This window comes from Electrophorus electricus, chromosome 1 (assembly GCF_013358815.1).
Source record: "Electrophorus electricus isolate fEleEle1 chromosome 1, fEleEle1.pri, whole genome shotgun sequence".
NCBI lineage: Eukaryota > Metazoa > Chordata > Actinopteri > Gymnotiformes > Gymnotidae > Electrophorus > Electrophorus electricus.
This window is the reverse complement of record NC_049535.1, coordinates 21511901-21532465: the sequence shown is the minus strand read 5'-3', so window position 1 is coordinate 21532465 and position 20565 is coordinate 21511901. Positions and strand designations below refer to the sequence as shown.

At 43.1% G+C, this 20565-nt stretch overlaps 1 protein-coding gene across 1 annotated transcript; it reads right to left on the bottom strand.

Moving 5' to 3' along the window:
- Positions 1-3406: 3406 nt before the first annotated feature.
- trak1b (trafficking protein, kinesin binding 1b) lies at positions 3407-19175 on the bottom strand. Its single transcript, XM_027014423.2, has 16 exons — positions 19023-19175; positions 18071-18265; positions 13634-13710; positions 12927-13043; positions 12550-12644; positions 11867-11981; positions 11438-11516; positions 11173-11303; positions 10991-11065; positions 10591-10728; positions 10392-10468; positions 9461-9673; positions 8818-9080; positions 7030-7317; positions 6422-6524; positions 3407-6237 (listed from the first exon to the last, which is right to left on the bottom strand). The coding sequence occupies exons 3-16, from the start codon at positions 13682-13684 to the stop codon at positions 5466-5468; spliced, it is 2517 nt and encodes an 838-aa protein (XP_026870224.2). The 5' UTR covers positions 13685-13710; positions 18071-18265; positions 19023-19175; the 3' UTR covers positions 3407-5465.
- Between the last annotated feature and the right edge of the window lie 1390 nt (positions 19176-20565).

Sequence of the window (20565 nt, the reverse complement as noted above, 5' to 3'; positions counted from 1 at the left end):
CATATGCCTCACAAACATTTCAGATGTTTCACAAACAAACAGGAAATTGAGAATTCAGTATTTATTTATTTGCACCATTTACTTTAGCCAGTTTGCTTATTTATTTAAAAGTTGACATTTTGACATGAATCATACAGTTCTCAAGCAGTAAATAATCAAGGTTGTTTATTTTGTAGCATTATACAGTAACTGACTAATTATTGTTCACATGCTTAAATGAGTTTGCACGTGGCTCAAGTAGAACTGTCATTACTGTAATCCTCAAGCATATCGCTATGCTCTACTGAATGTTTTGTTTCATAAATTCTTTGTGAGCGCCACTCTCAAAATTATTTGGCGGTCAACATTGTCTTGGCTCGTCATCTAATGTCGTTCCACATTCAGTTGTGCATTGGTAGATGGGTGACCAGTGATGAGGTAGTGATTAGAGGCGGGACAGTGGGAATGGTGGATGTTTAATGGAGCTGTCAGCGGGACAGAGACCTCTTTTTTGGACATCAATTCTCTCATGGCACGGAGGTAGAAACTGTTCAGGAAGCCTTGATGTGTCTGCCCTATTGGACGTGTGGCACCTTCCAGACGGCAGCATGGTGACCTGGGTGAGAGAAGTCTCTGATGGTGCTTGAGGCGTGATGGAGACGCCAGGTGCTGTTGTCCTCTAGCACGGGTAGCTGTGCTGGGCCAGGCGGATCCTGAGAGCTTTCAGATGTGGTATGCCACCAAGGAGATGACATACCACATCTGAGATGCTGTGAGTGAGTGTGCCTTTTATGCAGCAGTGACAGGAGGATGCTAGAAGCTGCTTGGACAAGTTGGCCTTCTTTGGTGTCCTTAGGAAATAGAGCGACACATCTGAATTTTTCACCAGGAACGTTGTGTTGATGGTCCATGTGAGGTCCTGGGAGATGCGAGTTTCTAAGACATTGAAACTGGGCACCCTCACTGCTTTGTCTCCATTGATGCAGAGGACCCAGCCCCACTCTGGTTTTTGAAGTGTTGCTTGACAGCTTGTTAAGGGGGCACCATTCTCAGAGTTCATCCCAGTAAGCAGACTGCATACCAGCCCCAACATGGTGGTTTTGTCAACAAACTTAATGATGCTGTTTGTGCTGTGGGTTAGTACACAAATGTATGTAAAGAGAATAGAGAAGTGAGCTCAACATGTAGCCCTGTGTAACCCCAGTGCTGAATGTTAAGACTGGGGCTGAATAGTGATGGCCCCCTAGCCTAATAGTCTTTGGCTGGTGTGTTAGTCCTTAATCCACCTTCATGTGCTGGCTAATACCCAGATTGAGCATATTAGTGATCATTCTGCTACCATGATTGTGTAGCTCATAAACAGCAACCTAATATATGAGACTCTTAATGTTCAAGGTGGGTCAGTGCATTGTGCAGTGCTGTGGTGATGGTGTCCCCTGTTGATCTGTTGGCTCTGTGGGGGAATTGGTGTTTGCCAACTACTTGGTGATGTACTGTGACACAGACAAATTTACTTTATACATGTTAAGTAAAGGTTACGCAGCTGAGATAGTTGATTAATTAATTAATTTTATTTTTTTTGGGGGGGGGGGGGGGTCTCAGGTTCATGCTCCTATCTGGGTGGAGTTTCCATGTTCTCCTTGTCTGTGTGGGTTTCCTTTGGGCTCTCTGGTTTCTTCCCACAGTCCAAAAAAACATGGAGGTTAAGTGAAAATTGTCCTGGTGTGACTGTATGCCAGAATGCGTACATTTAAGATGGATGATCCTCTGCCCTGGGTGTTGTCCTCTCTCTCCTCCATGCAGCCGACGCAGTCCCCCCGGGTTGAGTACATTGTGTGTAATTGGCTGCCACTTGTCCCTGGGTTCTGAGAAAAGCATTCTATAAGATGCTACTTGCGCTATAGTTTTAAGGCAGTGGGGATGAATAATGAGCCACTTTCCAGGATACGCCTGCTTCTCAACCACATTTCTAACATGACTTCCTTGAATAGTGATTTTTAGGGGTGGGACTTGATTTAAAAAATTAATCTAATTAACTAGAAGCTTTGTAATTAATTAATCGAATTAATTAATCTTCGCAATAACCTGTTTTACTTCCCTTTCCTCATCATACAGCTGCTGGATTTTTTTTCCACATTGTCTTTCTGGACGGCAGTTCGTAACTTGCATCAGCTGACGCAATTTGCAGCGTCTCTTGTAACCCTTTATCTTCGACCACAGAGAGCGGTCTACAGTCCACAGCAATCCATCTCGCCAGTGAATTGGTCAATTTGTCTGACGTGGACTTTGACATTTTGTTTCTGAATGTGAACCCCAACATGTGGTCGAGTGTTGACTGGCGACACTGTTTGCTCGTACTAGGAATACTATCACATTTAGCAGCTAAGTTAACATTACTGACCTGCGCGTTAGCCCCAACATGTTTTGCGTTGAGGTGGTAACGAAGGGTGGAAGTGCTCCTGTGATAAGCAAACTCCTTCCTGCATAAAGTGCAAATAACAAAATTTTTGCTTGTACTTCCATCTGGAAGTTTCTTGTATTTAAATTTCCCATCCAGCAGCGTAGCCTCTTCCGTCATCTCCATCATGCTCATCACATTGTGCGTCAATATAATCTGTATGCCTGAAACTCGTGCACTGAAAAACGTTCCACGGTGCAAAAGTGTGATTAAAATGCGTTAAACTTTTTAATTCGTTATTTTCCCTGTAATTAATTAATCGAAATTAACGCGTTAAAGTCCCACCCCTAGTGATTTTCATCAGTAGACTGTACAAAGCACTACAGCTTTGAACTTTGTTCTCACTGGTGCCAAAACATTTGACCCCCGTGTGTGATGTTTATACTGGTGGACCCTACCTATTTGACCGGCGTGTAGGGGGGTACTCTGTAGCAAAGGGGCTCCTGGGTGGACTGCTGGACTGCCTGGGAAGGGACATGTTGAATCTCCTGAGCTGTATCTGAGGCTGCACGGGAAACAGGAGTTTGTGAGAGTTTAACGGTGGCCATACTGGCTGGCACTACAGGAGACTAGTGTTCTGAAACTCTTTGGCAGTTAATGGGTTAAAAAAACGAATCCAAGGCCAATCTTAAAAATTAATCCAAAATATTAGGTGGTGTTACTTTAATATAGTAATCCTCTGGATTAAATTAAAAGATACAAATTTGAATAAGTAATAAGAATTCTGTAATGGAATACCTGTCTGTAAGATACGTGACGACTCAGTACTGCTGGTGTGGACTGCTTTATCTCATCTGCAAGTTATACTTAAAAAAAAACAGCCAGTCATGCATGCTTACAGGACGTCTCAAACGTATAAAATACAGAATTTCACAGTAACCAATTCAGTACGACACGATGTACAAGTATAAACAAAGCAAACAAACAGCCCCCTCTAGTGGCAGGAGTTAGAAACAACCGAGGCTAATCTGGTTTTAGCATGTTTGTTTTTGGCTTTATTGCTAACGTTTGTCAGACGTTTACAGTAAGTGTTATTGCGTACTACTACAGGTACCCATGTCCAATTTAGTCTTATTTAATAACACAGTATAAAAAACACAAAAGAATAATCATTGTTCAAATGTAAGAATTACGTTCACCACACTTGCAAATAGACCTTTTGACAAAGACAAATAATTTTTTGACAATAAAATTAATTATTGAGTAAATAAGCATAATTGGGCCTACCAATCAATAAAGTACTCAACCTTTTCCCTACACTTCAGATGAGACTGGTGAAAACATTAACGTGGAAATTAACAACACGAATCAAAGCGCCCATTTTCTCAAATAAATCCAGCGCTATTACATTAGAACTAACATACAACATACAAGGTTAAGCCATTAATCCACCCATCACCATAACGCTGGTTACCGGCGTGACATGTTTATTTACTCTCTACATTTTACCTACCATGTGAATAAGTTTTACTTCTGTACTATCGTTATTAAGCCCATTTTTCTACTGGCCCATTTATCCTTCAGAAATTTAATGAATAGATTAATGAAAAGCTTAAGAGTGAAATTTCTCATATTGTGACAAAGTATGACTGCATGTTTATTTGAATGTTGAATAGTCGCCGTGGTCATGAAAAAGCACCTCAATCTCATTGTACGAGCAGTTTCTGAGTGACAAATAGGGGAGGGGGTTTTATGTACTGTGCATACGGATTAGAAAAGAACTACATGTCTTAACATTTACTGTCCAACAGGCTTCTAGATGAGCAATACAAAATGTAATGCAGCTCCAGGGCAAGTGAGCTTTGGCCTTCTTTATCAGTGATCCTGCATTGCTGAGGCAGCCCACCACAGTGAACAGATCAGATGTATTTTTGAAGCATAGCAGGTTTAGCCTACCCAGCTGTACTGAATGGGCTCCACAACGAGAAGCCACAGATGATGAACAAAAAACAATTTTTGGCAACTCAGATTGCCAAACACACTTCTGAAATACAGAAAGGAAAAAATAAACATTGGCAATTATATCTGAAAATTATTTAAATCAACATTACAAATAGAAGAAATCTTTAAACAAAGACACACCAATGAATGTGAAATGCTAACGAGAAACACTTTAAACCCAAGAGTGGTCAGGTGTTGGCTCAATAAGTAGGACAAACACAGTCAGAACACCCAGCTTTTAATGGCATAGCTGAGGCAAAAATGCAAAAGTTACTCGTCTTAAACCAGTCACCAGTTAACATCACACACACCTTTATGTTAACTGGTGCTGTGAGTTCCTGTTCATTGTTAGGCACATTAGCATGATTTAAACTGGAGTCCTACTCTCTAGAGAAGCTTTCCAGATGTCCAGTCATGGTGGTGTAGAATTGGTATAGTTATTGTCAGCAACTACAAGCTGAACTTACCTGTGACCTACTTTTACTCCACTAAAAATATGGAAGATGACAACCAAAGCGCTGGAGACACAGACAATGACAACCAAAGTGCTAAATGGGGAATGTTCATAGCAGTAGTTTTACAGTGCAGCAGAACCCTTGGCGTAGCTGAGCTAATCACCAGTACAAGTGCCAGGTAGACCAGCCATCAGGCTTAGTGTAGTTACATTGGTGTACTGTGAGATACACAATATAAAGCAGGGTGTTTTTAATTAATAGTATGACCATAATAATGAAGACTGATTTTTGTATGGATTAATGTTGGTATCGCTAAGGGTTATGCTGATAAGGTCTGGGTGGAAGAAGTGTTTTGGGCTTCCCAGAAGAACTTTTACCGAGATATTTTACACAGAATGGTACCAGGCTGCTCGATGGTGGAATGTAGGTCTATGTACAGAGAAGCAGACAGGAAATGAACAAGGGACCAAATTAACACATGAAGCAGTTTTCTTTGTGTAAATAATACATAAGTGCTTCAGTGCATATAATAAATTGTCATGAGCTTGATTTTTGTATTTGAGTGATTTCAAATAATATACATTACAGTAGTGTGTGTGTGTGTGTGTGTGTGTGTGTGTGGTGACAGTATGTTATTTGAGGCTGGTCTGCTTGGGCAGCTTTGGCGCTAGAAGCAGCTCGTCTTCTTGGGGCCCGGGGCCCTTCATTGCCATGCTGGCTCCCACCACAGCTGGGTAGCTTCGATTGCGCCTTAGGCCTTCATTCAGAGGAGTGAAGGGAGACGTTGCGCTCCGCAGTCCACCAAGAGGACCCAGAATTGGGCTTGGCCTTCTGATCCCTCCCGCACTTGTTCCAGATGCTCCCGGACTGGCCAATCCCAACCTCTTTAGCTTATCCACCAGGTTCAGGTGGGACACACTCACATCCGTCTGGCTTTCGCAGTCTTTCGCCTGGGCCCCAGACACCCCTGCCACCTCCTTGAGAATGGACCGTGCTGGCTTAGAGGCTAGGAAGTTCTCGTAGGAGGGGCTTTTGAAAGAGAAGGCGGCATCCTCATCCACCGCGGTGCCCCCCGGGCTCTGGCTGCAGAGACTGGGGGAGCTGGGAGGGGTGGTTGGCTTACGGGGGTCCGGAGGGGGGCAAGGGAGGACAGAGGTAGAGAAGAGGACGCCACCACTGCCCCTGTCCCAGCTCTGCGGCTGGTAGACGGCGGCGGAAATACCCCGCTCCTGCAGAAGGCGCACTAACCCCAGTGAGGTGCTGAAGGTCTTGGTGGAGTCCCGCAGGTTTGTGAAGGACTGGGACTGGGAAAGGCTCAGGCGGCGCGGGGTGCAGGGCGTGGCCACAGGGGTGGAGAGACGACTGGGTGACATCACACAGGAGGACATGGGGGTGGGATTTAGACTGGATGGGGACAGAGAGGGCACAGCATGAAGACAGAAATACAGAGAAAAAGAAAATGCCAGAAAATAGGAGGAACTAAAGAATACAGATTGCCCTCACTCTCATGCGTTCCGCTATCTTTTGCTGGGTAAACCTTAAAATACGTTTACTGTATAAAACTGCAGGAATGGAGTGTTCCTCTCACCTTGGAGTCACTCTGGTCAGCTCGTCAGATGGGTGGAGAATCTTACAGGTAGTAAAAGTGTAGGTGGAGCTTGTGTGAGCCATGCACTTACCCGGATAAAACGCTGCAAAATGAGAAAATGCACCAATTCAGATTCATTGTTCAAGTAAATAACTGGATCTGAATGCATCAAATTAATAGTCTCGTTTAGAAGTGTATAACGTATACACATCTGAACAAAAACACAAACTACTGGGTATGCCTGTAGCTATGGATGTTTTAGAAACTTGACCTGCTCTATCACCTCAGCAAGAGAAGATGAAACATGGATGTTAAGTGCTTACCACTCAGCCATCAAGGTAGCCTTTCAGGTAGCTTTAGCATGGCAGACTAGACTGGTGGGGATAAGTTACTAACCTAGCTATGTTGCTGAATGTTGTATAATTAATAAATGCATTAGCACTTGTTTTCTAAAATCTGCAAAATCCATCATTTTTGAGAAAGCAGGTCTGTGAATTTAACCATTTTTTCCCCCATACTATTATGCAGTAATATAATATTCTGTGATCCATTAACCAGTTGGCATTTTCACAGAGCATTTAGCTAACCAGGTAGTGGAACAGCTTCACCTGCGAATTCCATGGAGGCGTGGCCTGTGCTGAGGCAGGGGGAGGGAGAAGCTGAGGAGGCGTGGCTGAGGTTGGGAGGCACACTGCGATTGGGCGTGGAGGTGTTAGGGAGATTCTGAAAGTATTGCTCTCCCGGTTCGTCCTCTTCGTATTCGGCGTAGTGGTACACTTCCTCCAGCTCCAGCTCCAGCGGACGGAAGCCCTTAGGGACCACACCAGGCCGTGCGTCCAGAATACCCCCCAGGTTAGGCTGGGCTAACTGCTGCCAGTGCAGCAGAGTAGCAGAACCTGAGGCAGGGAGAGAGGGCAGAGAGAGAGAGAGAGAGAGAGAGAGAGAGAGAGAAAGTGAAATGTAAAAGATTATTACAACAAATCTAAATATTCGTCTAAATGTCTAATGTTGTCGATATTACAATAAATATGAAATTATTGTAATATATTGCATGTACAATATTATGTATTACGGATAAAGGGTACTCTGGAAAATATACAAATTACCTTGTTTGTCAACCAAGTTTGATAAAGAAAGTTTAATAATAATAAAAAGTACATTTTAAAAAAAGGTAACAAAATAATGCTAGCATTGAGTAATGGAGCAAATGATTTTTTTAAAGATGGAAAAAAAAGATGAAAATGTACAATAAAGAAGTAAAGAAGATGAAGATGATTGGTAAGGGGCATTCAAAACTTATTATTTCATTTCACCAGCAGGCAGCAGTAAACAGCTAGATAACATCAACAAATAATATGTGCCACAAGACATCTTTTTAACAAAAACATAATAATTAAATTATTACAGTTTCTTTAGTTCAGTTTGACTAACGGACTTAAAAAAAAAAATGTAAAAAAAAAAAAAAACTAAAAATACCTGGAATGACGAGACGCAGTCCAGTACTAATATATTACATGATTGTGATGCGTGTTCCATGACAGCTTCCTCAAAGCAAATAAACAGACGACATGCAGCGCACACATCAGTGCCAACCATAAAACTCTACCATTCTGTTAGCAGCTGAACATTACCAACTAAAAACAAAAACCAAAACAATACATCAAAACACCTTGTTAACAGTATCAGGCGATAATTTTATAAATATTTTACATCTGGACTAGAATGAACTAGAATATTTTTGGACTCTTAGCTGCCATTACATTTTAACAGTAGTTCTACGAATTAGAAAAATCTAAACAGGAGAAGGGATTAGATTGCATCTGAAGCAGCATACATGTCTGAGCCTCTCTGACTCCAGTAATGACTTTTCTCATCCACAAAGGGGCTTGAGCTTTTGTGGCAACCAATCAGTACCGTTTGCGACCCAACAGATGCAAGTCTTCACTGGTTCCAGCTCTGGATCAGTTTGGTTACTCCTGGTTACTTACAAGTTACTCCTCAGTAAAAACAAGGACCAACTGCAGGATGGGATACAGTGGTGCCCAGAGAAGAAAGGGATCTCCACACTGCCTGAGGATTAACTTCTCTAAAAGGTTTGGCCTTTAGAATATCTTAAACTAAATCTCTTTGTCTCTCAGTCTCACAGGATATTTCAATTAATTCATACTGGAAAAGTTCCAAAACTTCCATTTACATGTGGCTGAACAATGTTTTGGTAACCATATTTAATAAAACTACTAACTGTGCGCTACTATAGTAACATTAACCAGGGCTGTGACTCTGATGCAGGAGTGTATGATTGTCCACAATGAGTTAAAAGGCATTATGGAGGGGGGAGGGGCCTTGTATGGCAGTGATGGGCGTGGCGAAGGACGGAATTATATTTTTTTGGTCACCTTCCAGTGGCTTGACGATCTGGAGCTTGTCGGGCAGGTAGGGGCGGCTGGGCCACGAGCCCAAGGACATGATGCTGTCGGTGGGCACAAGGGCATGGGTGTAGCGCCCCCCATCCCGGAGCCCTGGGGGATCGCGCTGCCGCCTCTCACGCTCCTCCTCGAAGAAACGCCGCTCGCTCAAACAGTTCTGTCTCCGCAGCGACAGTCGCCGGAGCGCCAGCTTCAGGTCCTCCGAGCAGGAACGCTTCTCTGGGCCGTCCGAACTGGTGCCCATTCACAAATCACACCAGCACACACAGGAGCATCAGCCGCCACAGTCAATCACATGCAGTGTGTTGCTGGATTCCCACTTCTTATATATGTGAGAACATCAGGTATCCAGATCATTAATGAATCACAGTTGAGAAATTTTTTAAAAATGAAACAGGATGAAGGATGTCTGGGATCAGAATGAGACAACAGGATGTTATTAAAATTAGGGTCAAAGAGGCTGTGATAGTTACGCAGATGTATATAATTCAAACTACAGCATACCTCAAATTCAATATTCAATCATCTCCAATTCAGTAAGAGTTATTAAAATTGGATTTATGACACTTAAGTGGAATAGTGCTTTGAGGAAACTCAACTAAGCTGCACTTACCTGTTGTCTGCTGACTCCGCCTCTAGGAGTATGCTCTGAGCACGGTTGTCAAGGGTAGTTATGTTGTTGCCACTATTGTCAGAGGGGGCAGGGCTTAAAGAGGAGAGCATCTGATTGGACCCTGGAATATTAGCAGGAGGTGGAGCTGGCGTGCGTTGTCTGACTGATTGGTTAATGTTTTTGACGGTCTCAAACACACGCTTATGACGGACCCTGCCAACACATACGGAATACCTTGATAAACACCACCAGTATCATGTACAGCAAGGGTGTCAAACAAAAACCCACTGGCTTGGACCAGACAGAGTATGGTTCTAATCTACCCTCCAATTAATCTAGAATGTTTCAAATTAAAATTATTTTGAGGACCATAACTGAATTGAAGGATCCTGTAAACAAGTCTATTATTCCATTAGGGGGGAATAGGGCAATAAACTCAGAGCCAGGTTACAGGCTACTGACAACACATTAATTAGCAATCTAAAAATCTGATAATGTAAGAATGTCTCTTTCCAAAAGAATCATTTAAAAATTTGGCAGTTTTTTCAGTATTAAACTGCAATTTGCTCATCGGTTTAGCATGTCATAAAAACAAATTTTTTGCTTTCATAATGTGTGATACTGAACTGAGCTGGACCCAGATTTAACGTGTACTTAGATTTAGTAACAAGTTTCGTTCTCAGTTTCTTTCTCTTTTGCTGCTCACAGACAGACAATATCTTCTCTTAAAATCATATTGTTATGATTGATTAAGGGTCTTTATCGCAGGGAGCTAAAATGCATCTTTATCACTTAGAGAGAGAACGGTATCTCTGACACGGGGAGGAAAAAAGAAGCAAAGAAAAAGAGAAAGCATCCGTGGCGAGTTCCCGACTAACAGAGAGAGGAGCCCAGCAGAAGGCAGGATGGCAGAGGAACTAAGGGTGCATACTTCTGCTCCTCCAGTTCAGGGAAATCCTGACTCAGCTCCTTCCTCATGGATCCCTCAATTTCAGCTGCCAGCGAGTCCTACCACACACACACACACACACACACACACACACACACACACACACACAAGGTGTTAGGCGCTAAAGAACAAATTTTGACCAGTGTGTGTGTGTGTGCGCGCGCACGTTGGGTGTTTTCACCATTGGAAACAGTCCAAGGGGATGGTAGCGTCGTGGTGTTCCAGCAGACACACTCCTGTTCCTCAGGTTCTTCAGCTCTTCCTGAGCTTCATGCAGCATCTCGATACACTCCAAATACTTCTCTTCCAAATCCTGGAGCTGTTTGTGTGTGTGGGGGTGTGTTTGAAAATAAGATGAGATGCTTTTTTTTTTGGGTGTATGAAATAAACAAGGTTCTAAAAACATTCCACTATGAAACCATTTGGAGGAGTTTCAGAGAGGTAAAAGTAGTTTAATAAGCAGTTAGCATCTAGAAGTACAAAAGAACAGGACAGAGGCTTGGACTGTCAATGCTGAGTAGGATGTCAAAAGGTCAAACATTACTGAGTTATGCACCTCTGAGGTGAAACTAGTGCAGTACCTCGGCTGTGAGCTGTCTCTGGGCATCTTTAGCTGCTATGAGATGCTGTGAGAGCTCTTCATTCTCCAGTGCGCACTATAAAACAAACAAACACACAAATGTTCCTGCAGAGTCACACACACAAACACAATGTTAAGTGATTTTTCTTTCTGAGCGATTTCTGTGTTCTTGCAGCCTCTCACAGTTTTGGCCTTTTTCTGTAGGTCCACTATCTGTGAGAGCAAATGTGTGATCTCTTCCTGCTGTCGAGAGGCATCCTCGGTTTTTCTGGCCAACTCCTCTGCTATGGATGAGATCTGGAGACTGGACTGCTCTAGAGAGTAAGGGGGTAGAGAAATGTAGAGCGAGACAGAGAGAGCGGAGGGGGTGGCAATAGAGCAACAATTGCAGTCACATTAAACAGCACTAAAGATATTGTACATATGTGCATAATGCTTCTCAACTCACTGAGTTCCTTCACACAATCGTTAACAAGCTGCTGTTCTTTCTCCTCATATGTCTCCGTCTCTGACCTCAGATGGCTCGCCTGCACACACACACACACACACACGCACGTACGCACACGCACACGCACGCACGCACGCACACACGCACGCACGTACGCACACGCGCACACGCGCACGCACGCACACGCACACGCACAAAAAAATGTCCAGTCCTGATTGAACATGACACTACACAAATTAATGTCACCAGTAAGACTGGTTGGATAGGAAGTCAGTTTTCTGTTAAACTTTTGCGCGTGTGCACGACAGAGAAACATGTACATGTGTATCAGGGCATAAGTCATTTGTGTTACTGCCTGTGTGCGTGCGTGTGTGTGTGTGTGTGTGCGCACTGGTCATCAGTCATCTGCATGACTGCCTGTGTGTGTACCTCTGATCTGAGAGAGAGGTTCTCCTCCTCCAGGTCTCTGAGTTTCCGCTGCAGGACGTTGAGGGACGACCCACTCACCACTGCCACTGCCACTGCCACCCTGCTGTGCTGACCCCTGACCCAGGAAACACAACAGAGCAATTCAAATCATTCAGTTTTATTTATGGTCTTCTTTTGAGCAACACTGCACTGACTGTCACAGTGAACAGTGATTGCACATATAGATATACCTTTTTCTCATTAATCCACATCCACACTCACCATTTAAACATTTTACAAACATTTTTGGGTATGTGTGGGTATGTCACACTGACTGTTCATTTGCATAATAAGAAAATAAATAATAATAATAAAATTTACCAAAATATAACTTATTACCAACAGTTATTCTATAGCCTGTATTGAGTAGCCACCTGGGACAAGCTGATTAACCCAGAGGTTCCCAATCCAGTCCTCAGGGGCCCCCTCATCTAGGCCAGGTTTTAGACATGATCCAGGTCACCCTACACCTGATCCAGGCAATCAAGGAGCTTTTGATTGGACTGGAGAGTTTGATTAGGCTTGCTGCTAAACTCTTTAGGACACCACACTGAACTATGGGAACCACCACGGCAGGTGGTTGCTCAAACACTGCTATTGGGAAACTTTAAAGAAAAAGCAGATGGGAAAGAGAGTGGACTGACGTGGGAGATGCTTCCTCCTCACTCTCTTCTGCTGCGTTGGTGTAGATCTGCAGAAGCTCATCCTTCAGGTTGAGCTCATGATGCAACTGAGTAACCTGAGAGAGAGAGAGAGAGTCAAAGATGTTTTTAATAAGTAAAAACCATTGTCTGTAATCATAAGATGAAGGGTGAACTTATATACTCTGTCTAAACAAGACGTTTTTTAAATACGATCAAGGATTTATGATAATCACTTGATACAGTCAATCCAGGTTTTTGCACCATTTTGGTCCAACACCTACTACAGCCAGTTAAAATCTTTTATCAAATCCAGAAGAAGAAAAGGTCACCACTCTGCTTCAGGGAGCACTGGATTCTGATTGGTTGACCCATCTCACCTCTTCTCTGATGTTGACAACTTGCTCCTCCAGGTATTGGTTCTGCTCGGACAGGGCGCGATTCTTCTTCAGGAGGGACTGGCCAATCCGGGCCGCCAGCTCCAGGTCCCGCTCTTTCTGTACAGCCAGAGAGAAATATTTAGGAAGGTGGCTGTAAAAATAGTTAATTACAGTAATGCCTAGAAAGGGTACAATGTCTTATAAGTAGCAATACTCTAAACTAGCACTAAGACACCAGACTTACTGGGGTACATTTATTCAAAAAGCTAAATATTATGCATTGTAGCACAAACTAATTAGCCTACAAATGGACAGATCTGAATCAAGGAGCCGTTTTTATTTAATCTAACTATCCTATTCCAAAAACGAACTTTGGCACTTTGGTAGTTATCATGTCACTTTATCTTGAGGGGACTTAGAAAGGACTTAAAAGGACTTAGAAAGGTAGTTTTGTTTGAAATCTTAAATATGTTTTTAGAACTATAGACGCTGATATGTAAATTACATGAACTATGCGTTTCTAGATAACTGCTTTCCCTTTAGATGCCCTGATGAAACCTCATTCATCTCAACATCAAATAGCTCATAAACCAATCACAGGGTGAGTTACCTGACTAAATAAATGCTATCTATCAAACAAAATGAAAAGAAATTAAACACCAACAAGCTCCCATCCCTTTCAAGTATTCAAGCATAACGTAACTCACCTCCTCCAGAAGTCTGGTGACAGCGTCGATGTCATTGTAGGTCTTAGTCATCTGGCCTACTCGCTCTGCACATAGCACTATGGGTAGGACAGAGGGACACAGCAAAGACCAGGCAATGATAAACGGTGCCCTTCTGATCTTCTAAATGCACAATAACCAAAGTTACATAAATAAGCAGTAAAGTAATTCATTACACCAAGTCCTAAAGTAGGCATTTATATATGTACTATATTTTGGAATGCAATGTATAAAATTTCAGCTGTGAGGACAAAGTTTACTTTTAAAATTATTCCAGTGCTGTTCTGATAAGGTCTATACCACAGCAAGCCAAGTTGTATGACCAGCACCATGTGAGCCGACACACGCTATTCCCCAGATTATATCATCTTCTAACATCACTGCCCAGCCAGACAGGATCGACCGCCGCCACGGTGACGTTACCTAGCAACTCACATCCACAGTCAGACAGAGTCAGATCGGCTAACTCATCACACTGGAGAACACACGTGCAGAGTCCCATTCACAGGGCATGATCCCACAAGCACCTCACAGAGCCACATCACCTTCATTCACAAACACAAAATAGACACACTTCCTGCTTGTCTGATATGACAGTGTTTATTATCGAGAGGAACGCGTGAGGCAGAGGAGCAATCAGATTCTCCTGGCTCGCTATCGAGAGCGTCATTTCTGCGGAAGGGGCTGCACACGAAGCTGCAGCTTGGTGTGGGTGCGGTGACACAGGTGCTGAAACCAGACGGTCAGAGTCTCTGGGTGCAGGTGGGAAGGTTTTCTGAGTGACGTGTGAAAGCTTCCACGCTGCTGGTATCCTTACAATCCATTGGTCAAAGCTAAATGTCCAGCAAAACAAAGAGACTAGTCATTCTGTTCATCATTTATAGGTTCCACCACTAAGAACAGAACATTCACACACTTAAATGTAAACATAAATGTAAAATGTAAATAACGTCTCAGAAATACTGGACTTCTCAACTCTCAAGTGAAGTGAAATATTCTAAGGAAACTGGAAAGACATTTTAAACAGCACCGTACCTTTAAAATCATTCTAAGGGTACACATACTAAAAAACACACAAACACAAAGTAGACTGGGTTCGTTTCTATGTCTGCCAAAGACCTAAGGCTACATGCATCAGTATAAGACTAGAAGAGCCAGTAGACCGAAAGAAAGAAACAAATACAGATAGACAATAGAGCCCACTCAGGACAGATTCACTATATTACTGATTGGGCCTAATGCATTACATATCTACTATAAAGCACTCTAAAAAGCGTAAACAGAACTTCGGATGAACCTCAAATACATCTAAACACACTCACAGACGTTACCACTGGTGCCTCCCTCACAGAGCCACTGCAGCTCAAAGCAGTCAGTCCCAACGTTCTTTTGCATCCTCCCACTCTCTTGCTCCCTCCTTGCTGGTTGCCATGGTGAGAGGGGGCCAGAGCCCTTGGTCGTCATGCTAAGAGAGCGAGAGATAGCTAAGGCTCCACTGGCAATGCCGCAAGTCAAAGCGCCGAGCGCTACCAGACTGCTATTGCAACCACAGTGTGGAGAGAGAGAGAGAGAAAGTGACTGAGAAAGAGACAGATAGAAAGAGAGGGGGGGAGAGAGAGAGAGAGAAAAACCAACAGCAGTAGAGCGATGCTGGAAGGAGGGACAGAGAAAAAGAGAGCGTGTGTGTGAGTAAGAGAGAGAAAGTGATTGAGGAAGAGAGATAGAGATTGTGTGAGTAAGAGAGAGCATGAGGTATAAGAGCTTTGTCTTTAATCTTTTTTTAAATCTAGCATTTTGATGACACTTCAAATCAAAGCTTGTTGTGTGAGGGCACTGACCGATCTGACTCTTTCAAAACACGCGTGAGTAGCATGCCTTTCACAGAGTACACTACAGCCATGCACTGAAAAGCACTGATTCCTCCTAATCACTGGAAGGAAGGACACCTGAGATGAGTCGCATTTTATGAATGAATTATCTCCTCGTGGACCTTACCTAGAGGCACAGTGATTAACAAAGACATCACATTATCTGAATATAAAAGTAGACTGAATGTAGATCAATCTCTTAAAACAAAAATAAATAAACTCTCAAAAATGTCCACACTACAGCTACAAATTCATAAGTTCAGTGAATTCAAACTAAGCTTTTCCTTATTTCTATTACAGGCTCCCACTGGTTTACCTTTTTAAAAAAATTCCTACACCATTAGACTATAGATTAGATGCTGTGACGCCAGTCTGGGCATAGAAATGCATCTCCGCTCACTGAACCATTCCACCACACACAGAAGTGCTGCCTGCACCCAGCAGCAGGAATATGATCACACACCTCAAGAGCTCTTACTGATGTATATACCTGCCTGTCTATGGAGTCACACACACATCTAGCCATAAGGTCTCTCTCTCTCTCTCTCTCTCTCTCTCTCTCTCTCTCTCTCTCTCTCTCTCTCTCTCTCTCTCTCTCTCTCTCTCTCTCTCTCTCTCTCTATGTCCCTCATGTCCCTCATGTCCCTCATGTCCCTCATGTCCCTCATGTCCCTCATGTCCCTCATGTCCCTCATGTCCCTCAGTTTGGTGTAATGTGTGTTCCCAGGGGTGGAAATATATATTGGTCACGCAATGAGACCCACACAGACAGAGAAGGGGAAACAGTAACAAAGCTACAAACCAGGACTAGCCAGGGAAAGATCAAACAGAGGACGATATAAGGGAACACCCACGTAGTCATTATGACAAATCTCTGTCTTCCTTCCTGTCTAACCAAATCACTGACAAGCGAGAGCATAGCAGTCATAACCACTCCACTATGCAGCCTGTGGTTTTTATACACCTTAATGCATTCTTAACGTATTTTTCTGACAAGCACAAGCATTCAACTTGAAGTCAGCTTAATGTGCACCAGGGACCTATGCTCAGGATGGAACATGATAGGTTTACCATGAGCAGGAAGTTCAGGGGGATTGTGGTTGGCCCAGACACAGAGTCTCTCTCTGCCCTGTTCTGGATTTCAGGCGATATAGTGATATATGATGAACCTGCAGAGCAACCCAGACAACTGTGCGGCTTGGTTTATCATCTTGGGATTCCACTGATATTACTGCACCTTTGCAGACTAAACAGTGTAAGCTATTACTTTAACAAAATGTATCATTAGTTAATTATATCTTAAATTATGCAATAGCCTTTTGGTAAGCATTTACCCAAAAATTAATTACTGTAAATATTAGACAACAAAAGAAAAGATCTGCAAAACTCTGCCATTCAAAATAGATATTTTCACTGTAAGATTCATCACTAAACTATATGTAACTATATGCGTAAAAAAACAACATACAGTAATTTGATATTTCACTTCGTCACATTGAAAAAATATCCTGAAAGACACTGGGCAGCAGAATTGTGTTCCCTCAACCTGCACATTATGATGTTTACTTTAACTTTTCAATTTATTTCATTATACATTTTATCTGGTTAGGACATTTGCCAACAGACACTGTCAAAGAGCATCTTCAGACTCATTAAACCGCAAAATCAAATCCCATCATGCCTGTTGGCCCTGGGGGGGAAGTGGTAGCGGGGTGGTTAGAGAGTTCAAAGTACCAGAGACTGGGCCCAACCCCACTGACATTTAAGCAAAGCTAGCATCGACTGCCTGGCGGCAACAGCGCCTGTCCAGTGCAGATCAGTGGGGCGGGCCCTCCAGGAAGGGGAGGCGTGGTTTATCTCTGAAGGCAACCCCTCAAATCTAAATAAAACACAGAACGTGTCATGGTATGATTTACATTATCATATGGTCAGTTCCACGTTAAAATGAGTTCACAAAGCAGTCATGATCCCAGCTGGCAGTGTAACAAAAAAAGGTCTTTGAAAACAAAATACACAAACATACATAAAACCACACACCCAGTAAAATATTAGATGTATAACAGATATATTTACCACGCTCCTAATTAGTTAAACGTAGAATCTGACTCAGGTTGGCAGTAGCATGGTTTCTGTAATTCCTCACCAAGACAAGACAGTCTAGCACCTTCCGCTCAGAGAAAGCTCAGCAAGAACAGACCTTTGCCCTCTGGTCTATGACCATTTTAGTTTTTCCCCCACTATGGTTACAGGCACAGACCATGTGGGACAAGCTGACTTTAGATCAGTTTAAATAGGGAACTTGCATCTGGAGTGAAAGGACACCAATGGCACTGTAAAAAGGTCGTGACCCATTCATCACATGAGGGTCAAGAAGAGAATGTCAGATATTAGTTCCCATACAGGAAGCAAAAGATAAACACCATTTACAAACCACACATGACCCGAGGTCTTAAATGACGAGACCAGACTGAGCAGGACAATACAACAGGAAGCCAGGTAACTGAGCGCACACGTGCCCCTCTGCAGCAGTGAACTCACGCCAGTCACTTACAGAAGTAGTTGAGGGTCTCCTCGATCTGCTCAGAGGTCAGGTCGATGCGCGTGTCCGGAGAGATGACAGGTGTGTGCAGCCAATCGTCATGGTCATAGCCATACACACAGTCGGCCCTCAGCCTGTATATGGGGAGTTCTTCCTCCAAAAGGCTGATGATCTCCACCTCAGGAAGCTCGGTGCTGTTACACACATCTGTAGGATCAGGAGAGAAGGAGAGAGAGAGAGAGAGAGAGAGAGAGAGAGAGAGAGTGAAAGAAACAGAAAGATGAAGAGAATAAGAATGAGCGAGATGAGGATTGAGCGAGAGTGAACAGGCAGCAACGGTTAGCAAGGGGGATCATAATAAAGAGAGTGAGTGAGGGAAAAAAGAGACAGAAATGAGGGGAGAGTTAAGATATATTGTTTGCATTTGGCTTCCTATGTTTTTAGAACTAAGCAGCCAGGCAGTATGTGACAAATATAATATAACAGCAAAGGTTCGTCTGTGCCCCAAGTGCAGCACTAAAGAGTTGAGGACCTAAATTTATACAGGAGGAAAGAGCACCCCCTAGAGGCTAGTTCTGAAACAAAAAGCACTGCAATTAATTAACAAACATCAAATAGGCATATGGAGATATCCACAAAAAATTACAACCAATGGAAATAAGGGTCACCAGACTCATTTTCAGAGCTGTTGAGCTCTGCAGTGAGAATGAATGAGATCCATGGAGAGCTGTGTAACATGTGCAAGGTTAAAATTTGAATAAATGACATTTACAGATTATATCAGTGCAAACCCTTATTAATGGTAATCTGCTGACATAGGATAGAATAGAATAGAATAGAACAGAATATTTATTATCACATGACCAAAACCACAAGGTTATGACTGGTGGAAACAGCAAGCAGTACATTTTTGCTACAGTATGTTAGTATAGACATGTAATTGCACACACACGAACACACACACCTGTGATGGTTTCAGCGTCCCTGTAACTGGTGTGTGGTGGCAGGGGTGAAGCTTCTATGATTCCTTCCCCTACATACTGGTCCTCCAAAATAGGGCCAATGTGCACAGGTTCAACTGGAGCTGCTCTCGACCGGTCAGAATCCAGCTGGTCCAGCTTGGCAACTTCTCACCAATTACCCAGATGATCTGCCATAGAATACCTCACCTCCTGCTGCCTAAAAGAGAGGGAAATTGTCTCACAGCAGAGAGAGAAAGAAAGAGAGAGAAAGAGAGAGAGAGCACATTCCACTGACTGCTAAGTATCAGAAATTAGAGCTTAAGTTAAAGTCGTTTTTACAACCATATTTGTATACTTCTGATAGGTTGGAAGTCCACATTCCTAAGACGCAAGTAAACCCTCTCAATAAACAATAAATTCAAACAACTGGGTGTAATTTACAAATACAGCTAAGAAAGGCGTTTGCGGTTTTGATATCTCGGCCGCTGACATTTTTGCTTTATTCCAAACCACTATTATTTCGCTAAATGATCAGCATACATTCAACGACTAAATATTTAGCTAACGCTAGCATACAATAGATCTTACTCCTAATGATGGTGTGGTTTGTTGCAACGCCGTAATGGGTGCGTCTGCGCATGCGTCGCCATGACGCTGCTTCATAAATGCTGCTGTTCACCTTGCGTAAACAAACCGATTTACAGCGTAGAAATAAAACACAAATTTAATACATGAACCCACACGAAACCACAAGATTGTCGGATTTTAAGCAATTCGTCTTCATTGCTCCATTCTGGCTGTCAAACCTTTAGCCACTTACAGTAAGTGCAACGATTTCGTCAACCCGTGATGCGAGCTTCTCTCCGAAACAAGACGTGACTTTTACGGGGAAAGTGAAGAAACAGGTGCGGTGTCTTCCTCCGCGTCCGGTGGATGATGTGCAGGTCAAAAGTAGTGGGCACTGTTGAGGATAAGACTCCGTTTCGCTGAGATGACCGCCAGCCGAGTTGTCGCAAAAAAAAACAAAACAAAACAAAAAGAAATCGATTTTTTGGTTCTGAATGAAAGAGTGAAATCTGCAGTATCGCGTCCTCTTAATGCTCTGTCACAATTTGCGGCTACCGGACCTGTCATCCATGCTTCTCTCTACAGCCCATCCCTCTTTCTCTCCTTTCACGTCTAATTACAGCGCAGCGATCGCACCAGGCGTGACGTCACTGCTCGGCGCATGCCTTGACGGTCTAGGTAGCGGTCCGACAGTGGGCTCAACGGGTTTTGGTTACAATTATAGAAAGAATTTTGAAGCAATTATGGGAGCATAGTTGGAGCTGATTCCCCTAAAAAATGTTGTTGAGCTCAGTATTTCTCCACGCGCCAGAGGTCTACAGCTACAGAATTAACTATAAATACACGGCCTATACACACACACAAACACACCTACATATACAAACAAGCCTTCGTTCAGTTAGAAGAGTTTGCCTTCCAGCTACCCACCAATGACACACCGGGTCACATGCACATGACAAAGGAGAGCAAAACACACCG